The 13,724-nt window shown below is 36.3% G+C and overlaps 1 protein-coding gene across 1 annotated transcript in view; it reads left to right on the top strand.

The window, feature by feature from the left end:
* The first annotated feature begins 2,208 nt into the window (after positions 1-2,208).
* LOC115232622 (zinc transporter ZIP13-like) overlaps positions 2,209-13,724 on the top strand; it is a 257,665-nt gene continuing 246,149 nt past the window's right edge. Inside the window, exon 1 of the mRNA XM_029802616.2 lies at positions 2,209-4,242. Within this exon, the coding sequence (XP_029658476.1) occupies positions 3,780-4,242 (463 nt within the window). The 5' untranslated portion in view covers positions 2,209-3,779. The remainder of the gene's footprint in view (positions 4,243-13,724) is intronic.

Below are 13,724 nucleotides of genomic sequence, written 5' to 3'. Positions count from 1 at the left end.
GATCTCATATCAAGATAAACAGCGCATGACCTTGCAGGTGGGGCTCAGTTAGAAATTTCTTCAGGTTGAGTAGCCCATCCTGCTCAAAAGGTCCCTGAATAAGGGTTGTTTAAGGATGTTGAAAGAACCACCCATGTTTCCAGAGGTGAATTATTCAAACCCCAAAGAATCCCTCTCAACACATGGCTATGATGCTCCCCCACTACTTCTGCTCGTGATCAGAGATGCACATATCATCAGCTCCTAAGGGACATGCTCAACTGGTTATGGTCAAACAACTGACAAGCAAATCTATTATTATTATTATTATTATTATTATTACCCCAGCAAGTATTCTGCATATCGAATGTCTAGTACCCAGTTCGTTTCCACAGCCCTATTGTTATTAGTAACAATCAGCTTCCCGCTATTTATTGATATATTCATCATTTCTACATGAAGTTAAGCTGAATATGCTTCGTTGAGATTTAATTAAGATCGAAGTATATGCGCTTCTTGAATTTTTTCGTCCATCTGGATCTTCGTTATTTTCTAAAAGTTTTGATTGATTGATATTATTAGAGTTATCTTCCTTGATTATCGTTTTTAGATTTTAATCATTCCCAGCGAGATTGTTCGTCTACAAATTGCATGGATGATTTCGGTTAATCGAAATTTTACATTTGTGAGACCCTACCATATGTACATCTATTGTACCCATCTAACGTGAGATCAGACCCCGTTAAGTGTACCTATGATCTAAGTACCATCTCGTCTCTTTTAATACGAGAGTCTATACTTTGCAATATGCCTTTTATTCTGTTAAAGATGAAACATTGTGGTTTGGGAAAGATTTGGCTTCTATTTCTAGCAATCGCTATACTTTGAATGTTAGCTTAATAGCAGACGATAAAATTACTTGTTGACCTGATGAGAAAGTAAATATAGACACACAAAATGACAGGGATGTGCTTCGTCAAAATGACATACTCTAAATACCACACTAAACAAGCCCCTCCAGGAACCTTTACGTGGTTGCTCGACCTGCTAGAAATCATAACCATATCGCCCTTAAATCACATCCTACCATTTAAAATAAAATAAACATATCGAATGGTACTTTGGAAATGTCATAGATATAAAAAATAAAAGACTGAAAACGCTGTTGGTCACATGTTTGTTCGATCGGGTTGACTTGGGTCCAGACATCCACACTAACATTGTATAAAGAAGACAAGATCTTCCGTGAAGCTCTTCTGTGACCCAGCTGAAAGATCACGATTTCCGGCTGTAATTAATAGATTCGGGGTGGGACGTGATGTCTTGCTTCGGCATAGGAAAAGAGCCTTCATTGGTAAGCCAATGATCCTTTAAAAAGTTACACATTTTCATATCGATACGTGTAATGTGTCTGTCTGAGAGAGAGAGAGATGTGGGACAGGCTGGTTGATGTAATTTATTTATTGTGTTACAATTTATTTCTTTTTAATTCGACTTATTTTGTTTCTTAAACGATATGCAACTTTATTCGGCACCAATTTGGAAACAAAATTTGAAAGTACTGAAAAAGAAAGTTCTTGAGGAAATCATAAACTCACGGCGAAAGTAAAGAATATGTATACCCGGTGGTTACGGTTTAGGGGTTAGGGTTTTTGTTACGCCGAAAACGGGTGGTGTACGTATTCTTTACCTCCGCCGAAACCCTCCACGATATTGCTATATAGAAATACACAAGAATTGGGTAGGTTTGTGGTCTGCTGCGACAAGACATGAATAAACATCAAAATGTACATTTTAAAAAAAGTTAAGTTTGTCCGTAAAAACAATAATCGATGTTTAAAAGTTGTCAGTATTAATGTAGTAATTAATTAGTTGCCCATTTTCTCAAGTTTGTGTTGATTGAAGTTTTACGTTTTCATAGGATTTCGAAAACACTTAAGATAAAGCAAAATAAGATAGACATATTAGAAAATAAATATTCCACTTTTGATATTCCGTAATTTCCTAAACTAAACATGTCGTTTCTCACAGGAAATAATTCAATTAAAAGATTTCGAGAAGAAATTAAAAGGAAATATATAACACCGCCACCCACACATCGAAATATTTCATTTTTACGAAAAACTTATAATTATTATTATTATTATGTTAGTACTTTTTTTTACGCAAATGTAAAGTGAAATTTATGTCAATGAAGTGATATATATGTAATAGCAAGAGTTAGTAGCAGCAGTGCGAAGCTGTACCAACTTTTTGCAAAGTAGGCATAACCAGCACTGAACACCCTGATGTAGAAAAAGTAGTGAAACAGTCAACATGGTAAAACAAGTGTAGGAGAGAGGCTAGAAGATAGTTTGCCGAATGAAATTAGAACCAGATTAGAAGAGAGACTGGCGAAGACTACGTAATATAGAAAAAGAAATAACACGAATATTAGCCGAGAATTGCTGATAGCGTGAGAAGCCGGTTAGGAAGGAATGAGTAAAGAAGAGATTATTTATTTATTTTTGTGATTTTTCTTTTCTTCGTTTTACTTTTTGCCTGCTTCCTACCATTACCGAAGTAGTAGCATTTAGTGTATAAGAATCATCTGTACGACTAGGTTCTTCTCTCTGTTCATTTGTATTTCACACAACTGTTGATGTTGGCTGCCGTTGTTGGATCTCTCGAAGTTTTTTTCTGTCTACGTCTTTCGAAGAGGCTTTTGTCAATGTACTTTCACACACACACACACACTCACACACACACACGCACTCGCATGCATATAGAAGAAAACAACACAAGTAAACAAACAGATTGCAACTACGACTGCAACACTGAGTTCATGCTAAAGGTCGTCGATTCGGTTGTTTGTGAATCAACGTGAACTACTGCTGTAACGACGAATGGGTATTTATCTGCCGTGCACCTCGGTGAGTGTAACAAGCATGTGTGGAGTCGGTCAGAGTGTGAATGAATAAATAACTGAAGATTGTTCCAATGAAGACGAACCTACGCTTAAAACGAGTGCATGACTATATATTTGTATGTATATATATATAATATATATTTTATACGTTGGAATATGTAGGCGTATACACATAACATCGAGCTAGTGTAGTTGGTTGGTTGGTTGAATGCCCACCCTCCTTCCAGCTTCGAATGACATTTACTAAATTCACTTGATGCTGAGTCAATTTCAACCGAACAAATTACTATAGATGCGATATTCGATGCGTGTATATATGTATACGTGTGAGTGTGTATACATACATCCGAAGGCATTCGCAAGATTAATGACACTCGATCCTAAATTTGAACACCTTTCCAGCTAAACGACATTACCTACTTCAAAGCCAATGTATATATATATGTGAGCCTGAGACACGTTTCACTTTGTGCGTGTGTGTGTGTGTATATATATCTCATATATATACATACATACACGTGTGTGTATTTTACTTAGCATTTCGTTTTATTCAACTTGTTTTACCACCTGAGGTAATTTCCACAGATACCAAAACACGCATTTTAACAGAATAAACATACTAAAATACATACACCCACACACACACATATTAATAATTTCACTGAAACATATACAAACACATTGTTTTCTCATGTTGTCATCTACTTTTCCGATTCATAACTCCTTTCGTCGACCAATTCTATTTTTCTACTGCCGATCACTCACTGTGATTGACCGATTCTCAGAAATCTCGCGCACACCCACTTAGCACCAAACCGAAGTTTGTATATTTAAACACGTCTATGTTGAAGATACGGACTTGTGTAGCTTCATTTGCAAAGAAGTGACCAAAATGAAGACAATGCTATGTGGGATTAATAGTAATAAACGAAGGATTTTATTAGTCTTCATTCTGTTATTACACACGACTGTCTTTGGAGAAATACATCGTGCCAAAATATATTCTTCGAAAAACGGTGGTATCAGCCATCATCAACAGCATTCCTCAAAGCGTCCCACTCTGTCACATGGAAACTCTATTGGTAACAGTAAAGTTGGCGAAAGAGGACAAATTGGCGAAGTGTCACCGTGCGAATTGGATGGAGTTGGCAATCAATGCAACGGAAGGAAATCTGTTACAGGTGGTAATGACCCAACATCATCAGCTTCCTTCTGGGAGACTGACGAACATATGACAAATGCGGATATATATGTATGGATAAATTCATTATTATGTTCTTCATTAGTCGGACTTTCGGGGGTTTTACCTCTGTTGGTGATTCCTAAAGAAGCTGGGGAATCCCTCCAAGGCGGAAGTAAGTGCAGTTTCTTAACGTTTTCTTTCTTTGTTTTTGTATATTTTTTCTTTCTTTACCTTTCAGTAAGCACGACGATGAAAATAGGTAAATAAAAAGAAACAACGAACGCGTGAATGAATGAATGGATGGATAAACGAATATGCAGATGAATGGGAGACTGTATAAATTGATGGGTCCTCTGATACATTTATTTTTCTTCTATAAACACGTGTTTGTATAATATACATATTTCTGCTTACTTACGCAATTCTTCCACTCAGGCTGCTACTCTCACTCACTCTCTTCTCCACTCTCATCTTTCCTTTGTCGTTTTAGTTGTAACTTTTTGCTTTGTTAAACTTGTAACTTTGAACCGTGATCTCTTGTTATTCAATATCCAATTTACAGTAACCGAGAGTTAATTTTGAAAACCACTTTCGTTACCCTTAATCTATGGATGGGCCTCTAACTCCATTACCACTACACAGAAAATAATAACCGGGTTAATGAACGAGCCTCTGCGTGGTCCTTGGATGCTTTATATCATTGGTTCTCAGTTGGGAGTCCTATATGGCCCTTAGGGGTCCATATAAGATTTTGTTAAAATTTATATGCAATTTATATTTCTACAACACACACAGCAAATGGCTTTGCGGGGTCCAGTAGAGAAAAATAAGAATCGAAGAGGTCCATAGACAAAAGTGGTTCAGAACCATTTTATACGAATAACAAACAGCCCTCAGTACTTGAATTAAACGTTATTTTGTCCAACGTGGAAGGGTGAAAAGCAAAGCTGATTTCGCTGGGGGTTGGGCTCAGAAGGTAAAGGGCCAATACCGCAGGTATTTTGCCTGCTCTAAATGAGTCTACCGTTACAGTCGATCTGCTCGAAATAGCAGCCAAATTCCCTCAAACTACGCCTTATCGGCTTAAAAAATGTAGGACACATTGGAAAATGTAGTCCTAGATATACATATAGATTTGTGAAATGTCTGTGTTCATTGGTCTGCTAAATCAGGGCTGACAACATTTAGTTTTCTCTTTCATTCATTCAAAAATTTACAGACGCCACTGAACATTTAACAAACATATGTAAACATTGCTCTGGGAAACTTCTCTTTGGATGACATGTATAAACAAAAAATGCAGTGTGATGCATGCATACATGCAATGTGTCAACGAAGAAATAACAACGTGGTCACTGGATCTGCTAGAAATAGCAGTCATCTGAACTTAAAATCACATCCTACCGCCTCAAAAAAAGGATGTGCACATTGGATGAACAGCTTTTATTTTATCTAATTTTTTCTTCATTTTTTGTTTGTTTGTTTGTTGTTGCTTTAATATACCTGAGATTACTCTGGTACTACTGAGTTTAAAAAATAACTCAGAGCAGTAACTAACAGAAAGTAATGTCTTTACTACAATAATTTAAACTATTTGTGTGTGTGTGTGTGTGTATTATTATCTCTTTCTCTCTCTCTGTATGTATATATATATATATATATATATATATATATCGTACCTTAGGAGTGGACAGCGTGCTGTGACCAGCGGTGTCAAATTGACGCCCGACGGACTGGTCGGTCAAGGTGATATATATATATATATATATATATATATATATATATATATAATGCGTATGTGTTTGTGTATTATATATATATATATATATATATATATATATATACTTTATTTAAAGCAGCAGAAAATTCAACAAAACCTGTTGCTCTGAGTTTCACGTGGCCGTTCGTCGGACAGATTTTGCTAGAAATAACCGGGTTATTCTAGCAAAAACTGTCCGACGAACGGCAACGTGAACAGGTTTTGTTGAATTTTCTGCTGCTTTAAATAAAGCATATTACTCTACCACTGGTATTTTAGTACTCTTTTTTCCACCTTGTTTCACATTTATGTGTTACTCCGGTATATATATATATATATATATATATATATATATATATATATATATATATATTATACACTCATACAAACACATGTACACGCGCGAGTGAACGAACAAACTGAAGAAACCGCTCAACATGTTCGGTTGGAGTTACATGTATATATTTATAACGTTTACTTAAAGTTTCGTGGGCGTAGGACACGTCCACATCCATCAGATGTTTGGAGAGGCCTCCAAACATCTGATGAGATGAACGTGTGTCCTACGCCCACGAAACTTTAGGAGACGTGGAGCAATCAAACTGTTATTAACTACACACACACACACACACACAAAGATATAGGTAGATATAACAGTACAATTTAAAAACACTGAAAATATTATCTGTTCATTAACCCTTCTTCAAGATCATTCGTTTATACACATATGGGTCACCCGGTCAGCCGTGAAAACCGACCGGAACCAACGAAGAAAGGTTCTACGTAGTCCCTTAGTCTGCTAGAAATAGCAACCAAATCCCCTTTAGATAACTCACGACTTGAATAAAAAAAAAAGATGACACAGAAAGATTACATTGTTGGTACATTAAAAATACCAGATGGTCACGGTTAGATTGCCTTTGTATGTCTGCTGGATAAGGGCTGACTTGAGATCAAACTACAAAAGAAGAGATTTTACATTAAACATGCCTAGGTATAAATTAAATTATCTTCGAGAAACTGATATAGGAAAATTCGTATACAAGCAGAGTTTCCTTTACAAAATTTTCTTAGTTTTTATTTCTAAGATCCAGCCAATATTTTTGTTACCTTATGATTGATCAATTTATTAAATATTTAAATATATTTTCCTGTGTGTATTTATTCGTTCTATTTCTTAATTCACTAATTTGAAAAAAACGTTGTTTATTCGTGCAGATCTTTTCTTTATACTTTCTGATATGTAATTTTTTAGGGTGATTGAAGATAATGGGGGCACTATGTTTAAGCATCTAGTCAGATCCAACCAAGTAGACTTGTGATCAAAAGCGTTCCAATAATGACCATCATACCTTTTGGTATATATCGGACCGCATTATCTGTTGGAGTATTTCTTTATTTAAATTTACCAGGTGTGGTTTGAATGAAATGTTTGGCTGCTATTTCTAGCCGGTCGAGTGAATTACGCTGAGGCTTCCTGGTATACTCGACCACACGTGTCGTCTTAATCTCAGTAATCGTTGGCATATCGTGTTACGATACTGAATTCTTTAAATAAAATTTTGAAAATCTGAGGAGTTTAAGTCGAAGAAAAAATACCATCTCAAATATTTCGGAAATTACGTGAGTGGAACTGTGAACATATGCATGTAATAACTCACTCATCTATTTAAATTCCTATTGTAGAATGTTTTTGTGTTCAAAGAGTTTTTCAAAAGGATGAAGAGCAGATATACATAACACACGCACACAATACATATGTATGTGTCAATTATAAGGAGCATTAGAGGCCTACCTGCTAGAAAGAGGAGTTAAAACCCTCATTTCAGTGATGTATATATATATTCAAACAAAAACATTTGCAAGCTATCAAGGGAGCTGTGCGGGGGTCACTTGGCCTGTTAAAAATATATAAACCTTCCTTAAATCACCCCCCGCCACTGTCTTAAATAGACACATTAGATCGTGTAGTCTTAGGTACCTATGGAATGCTTTTGATCTGGGGCCAAACGGCAATGAAAATGTCTTGGGCAAACTTCGCTATTAAATTTCGTACTGACTTCAGAGTGAAGCTTTTTGTTTTATACTGCTGTGTTGTTACGATAGGCGTGTCAAAAATAGAATAGCACACAGAACCAGCATGTGTGACACATATTGTCATTGTAAATATAAACAGAAAACGATACAGCGTTTATATAAATCACAGCTACTGTTATGTACAAATCGTTTAAAATATAAACGCAATTCAGATTTAATCTGCTGTGTTTGTTTGCAATGGAAAGTAGAACTTTCAAAATTCTTGACCTCAAGTCCAATTCTTGGACTCGCGTGTCATCATTTTGTTTTTGTATTGGAAAGCTACTTCTCAGTAACTTTTTTTTTTTTAATGTGAAAATTATAATATGACTAATATAACACTTGGCCTTTGAATACGATTTTGATAGAGATTTGATGATAAAAATGAATCAAATCTTTATCTCTCTGGTTACGTACGAGCAGACATTTAAAAAAAATGATCTCTCCCATCTTAGTTCATCGCTATATCCAGACTTGAGATATATTTGTCATCATACTTCCGAGGTCGACTTTGCCTTTCATCCCTTCGGGGTCGATAAAGTACCAGTTTCGCACTGGGGTCGATGTAATCGACTTAATCCCTTTGTCTGTCCTTATTTGTCCCCTCTATGTTTAGCCCCTTGTAGGCAATAAAGAAATATATATTTGTCATCATAACTGTTGAACGTTTGTGTGTGTGTGTTCTTGTTTCAGTCATTGCACTGTGGCTATGCCAGGACACCACCTTAAAGGGTTCAGTCAAACAGACTCGTGCTTTTATTTTTGAGTTTGATACTTACTCTGTCCGTGTCTTTTTGCCGAACAGTGAAGTTACGGGGCCCATAAACAAACTTACGCTGGTGGGAAACAAACATAGACATGCAACTCATGCACACACACACACGCACAACGGACCTCTTTCTATCACCCCAAAACCATTCTGCTGGCTCCAGAGTTGAGGGTCTTTTATGATTAGGTTTACCTCGTTGTGGCGACGAATGTGACCTGCATTCAGTCAACATGGTAATTCATGAATGAAGAGAGGAATAGAAATAGAAACCTTTACATAGACCCAGGCTCCGCGAATCGTTCGGGCTACGATTCCTAAATAAGCGATACCCAAACGAGCTTAACATTGACCATTCTGTCCTGTTCATCACGAATTAGATTGTCAATGGATTGCAGTGAATGCAATAATCTGAACAAGGAACTCGCACTAAAAAATAATAGATTAACTTAGGGAAGGATAAAGAATTCCTGAAAAAAATCCCACGTTTGTGGGGCCCAATTACGTCAGTATTTGCGGGTAATATTTTAGAACTTTAAACATTTTAGACGGAAAGGTAGGTTCGGTAGCAAGTTCAGAAATCGAAACTCTAAGTGTTATCATGGTCTTTCCCCATGCCGATAACGGGATGGGGACCTTGATGGAGAGGAAGAATTCGGTGAATAGATCTACTATAATGTGACGTAACGAAGATGAATAGCTCCAAATTCCACATCTGGAATTACTGGTATTTACATCAAGATTCCTATGACTTATGACTAAGTTTCTCAGACATTAACTTCACTGGATCAAGGACTCTATCTGAGAAGGGGGCTCCGAAGCAAGCGTCAAGATACCAGACGGTCAAATACAAATCAAACTCAACCCTAGCTACGTCATCAGTATTTAGTGCAAATAGTGCAGGACCAAATGGGTCGCCCTGTTGAACATCTCCCGAGGCAGAAAGAATGCATTGTTCGCGAAGAATAAGAAGACTCTGATAAACCTGTTGAACAAAGCGGTAAAACCGTCTCTTTCACTGAATGAGAATGATATCTCTTCTGATTGAGTTAAAGCCGTTTTGCTTTTTTCTATCCTGGGGCCTCAACTGGAGTGCATATGAAGGCCGTGAGAGGCCGATGTCTGACACACTTTTGAGTCTAGGTGCCTCAGAATGCACCCAACTGCTATGGATAGGAGATCGTCATTAGGTTTAAGGAAACCGTATATTCTATATACATGCTCTGTTCTTTGGAGTTTAGTGCCAAAGAATAGAGGGCGTATGAAATTTGGTTACTCTTTCTTGCAGGTCGAGCGACTGTATTGACAACCATTCGGCGGTTCGTTTACACCTATTCTTGTTATGCCTGCTATTCGAGCAGCCCTTTGATGAAAGGCATTCCAGCCAGGATCCTCACATCTCTTACTTGTGTGCAGGGAAAGCAGGACCACATTAGCCTATTGGCCCTATTTTTGTCGGGGGTGATACGATTCGAGAGCTATCTGGTTGTTATTTCTAGCAAGTGGAACGACCACGTAGAAACCCCCCTCTTTAGTTCCTTGTGTTGCGAGTTCCTTGTGTGCCGAATTTAAAAATAAACCAGTAAGCAAGTTGGAAGAAATATAAACATTGTCAAAGAACGGCTTTCCTTCCTCCCTCAGCAAAAATTCTATTCTTGACTACATGCATTAAGTTTATACGCCTATCTGTTTATGATTAGATTATGTCTGGTATATATTTTACTCGTACTTTATTCATTATTTTATTTTATTTGTCTATATATGCTGATATGTATGTTATACGTTGGTTTGCTTCTTTTTTTTTCCCCATAAAATGTTTTATACGATGTGTTGACATTAAGATATTAAATGCGTGTGTATATACGCGTAAGCAAGCATACACGCACACAAGTCAAGTCAAGTTTTCTTCAATTTTTTTTCTTCTTTAATCGGATGAATATGCTGATGTAGTTAATTTCCTGCAAAATTCTTTAGCCTTTTGAAAGTACTGTAGAAAGTATGTCAAGGTTTTCGTATTGTACACGTAACCGCTCTCTCCGAAGTTAGGATTCTAATGCTTAAGAAAAATTGGTGTATGCAATTAAAGCAGCCTTAAATTAAAATTAGCTACAGTGTAGGTACGTTTTAGCCCTTTAACGATATATATATACGTTCAGCATGATACGTAGATTATAATCAACCGTTTTGGCGTTAAATATATTAGAATAACTGCATTTAAAACCTACAAACTATTTTGAATTTTTTCCAGAATATATATAAATTTTTCATTAATAAAAAAGATTACTATATTATGTAATGTGCTAAGTTCAGCTGTACTTATATATATATATATATATAGATATATATATATATTATATATATATATATACACACACACACACACTTACATATAAGCACAATTAAAGGCTACAAAGTTCATTCAGGGATAGCAGGATCCTATGAAAGTACTGGTTAGTTTCCTATACAAAGAATATTGAACATTACATTTAATACTCAACTGCAAGGTAACTATATAAACCGTGGTTTATATATATATTATTTATTATAAGAATAAGATGAGAAAATAGAGAGGTAATTAATAAATTATTATTTATTAATTAAAGAATTGACAAACATCCCTTACAGTTGTTTCAATTCCGTTAACAATTTGCAGCCGTTTACTCAACATGCAAGAATTGAACACCCATGTTGTATATCTTCATCTACCTCTGAAGACATTTGACTTTCAAATAATTAATTAATTTCCTGAAGGTCTGGAATTGAAACAGCTGTAAGGGATGTTTATGTGTGTGTGTGCGCGCGCGTGTGTTGTGGTTAAGTTGTTTTTTTTACTTCCATATAAAGTGAGAGTGAAAGGAGCAGAAGTTCAAATGTGTAGAACATTTAGAAGTAAGTTCGAGAGTTCTTTGGATGTGCATATCAGAAGAAATTACTCTTGTGAAAAAGTAATGGGTTTAAAATATTTTAGATTTGTTGATGTCTTGTGTCTTCAATAAACTAAAATATATAAAGAAACACATTCAGAGTGGCATATACAGTAATTAGAGTTGGGAGAAAATGATTTCGAATATTCCAATGTGCAGAAGAGACAAGGTTTGTTATTAACACATATACCTTTGCACAGCGGTTCTCAAACATTTTTTTAAAAAACTTTGTGGCAAAAATATTACTGGTGCTCTTCGTATTGAAAGTAAAAAGTTTATCACTAGCGTATATCACGTGGAAAATTTTGATTAAAAAAAAAAGCTATTTAAAGTTAGAAATATAGAAAACTATATAAATGTATTGCTTATCTCGTTTATTAATCATTTTTGCTAATCATTCACGTGTAATACAAAATTATCAGTAGCACTTATTCTAGTCGCCCGAACATCGTTTTAAAGTATATGTTTGGAAATCAGCGGGGGAACACTTGTGAAGCCCAGTGCATTTTTTTAAGACAAACTGGCTCAGCATATGGTAGAATAATTCCAGTTAATTTTGAAAGGTACTTCAGGTGATTTTAAAGACAATCATCATCATTGTTCGACGCGGTCGAGACAATGGAATTCACCGTGCCACGCCAGACCTCACGGTCCATCATAGCATTACGGAGGTCCTGTTGCTGGATGCCTGTATCCCTGGAGATTGCATCAGGGTAGGAGAGGTGAAACGATAGTTTGGTGGATAGCGGACTTTCTATTAAGGTTATGAATGTCTACATTGATTGAATCGGTTTATCTTTTTTTTAAGTTTACGGTTAATACAACATTGGAAAGGAATTTTAATCATAATGTATTAAATATAAATTCACTCTGGTCCTGCATGGCTGCGAGTTTCCATCCATGACGTGGCAGCTAATGAAAACAATACATTGAATCTATCGGTTTTTTTATGGCTGCTTTCAGTTGATTCATTTGCTAATTAAACAATTGAATGCATGTACGAGAACAAACATGTTACTGGAAGGTATTAGGGTTGTCAGATTGTTTCTTAGTTTCAAGTATGTCCTAAGTGTAATTTAATTTTGATGTCTTTTTATACATTAAACTATTAATAAACGCATTGTGGTTAGGATGTAAAGAAAAACAGTCGGATTTTTGTTAACCGTAGTAATAAAATGATAATAAGCATCCAAGTGAATTCTGGATTAGTACAACAGAATTAATAGATGGAACCTGTTCGATTAATTCCATCTAGAGTAAATAATTAAAACTTGATGTTCATTCATTGATTCTCATTTAACAGGTTTCAATCTCGTTATTCATAATCTTGGTATACACATTCACACGTGTGTTTGTGTGTAAATTATACGCTAACTAGATCTAAACTATAATAATAGATTTTACGCATTAGTTGGAGGCCACGGAGTTTGGAAGCCATGCAAGGTGAATATTGACAATAAATTGTATATAGTTTTATCGAGCCCCCACCCCGCCTCCTCCATCATCACCACCTGGAAGGAATGAAAGACAAAGACGTAATCGATGGCTTTTGAACTTAGAACAAAAACTGTGTAGATTTTGAATTCATAACAAAGACAGCGAAAACCAGAATACTCGGTTGTTATGTTCTGTGTTTGCTGTTAATAATGCCTGTCCGATTAAGTCTATAATCCGCACACACTTGTAGAAGTTCGTTACGAACAAATGTGGTTACCTTTTCTATAACTATCTCCGACCTATTCCTCCGCAAGAGTGACTTAGGATTTCAAAGACAAAGATTAAACGGTGAAACACTGACTACTGGGAAGCACTCCGTCGGTTACGACGACAAGGGTTCCGGTTGATCCGAATCAACGGAACAGCCTGCTCGTGAAATTAACGTGTAAGTGGCTGAGCACTCCACAGACACGTGTACCCTTAACGTAGTTCTCGGGGATATTCAGCGTGACACAGAGAGTGACAAGGCCGGCCCTTTGAAATACAGGTACAACAGAAACAGGAAGTAAGAGTGAGAGAAAGTTGTGGTGAAAGAGTACAGCAGGATCACCTTTTAGGTGTTTTCGCTCAATAAACACTCACAACGCCCGGTCTTGGAATCGAAACCGCGATCCTATGACCTCGAGTCCGCT

Source organism: Octopus sinensis, linkage group LG2, assembly GCF_006345805.1.
Source record: "Octopus sinensis linkage group LG2, ASM634580v1, whole genome shotgun sequence".
In the NCBI taxonomy this organism is placed as follows: Eukaryota; Metazoa; Mollusca; class Cephalopoda; order Octopoda; family Octopodidae; genus Octopus; species Octopus sinensis.
Note: the sequence above shows the minus strand (reverse complement) of the source record. Positions and strands in the feature narration are given on the sequence as shown.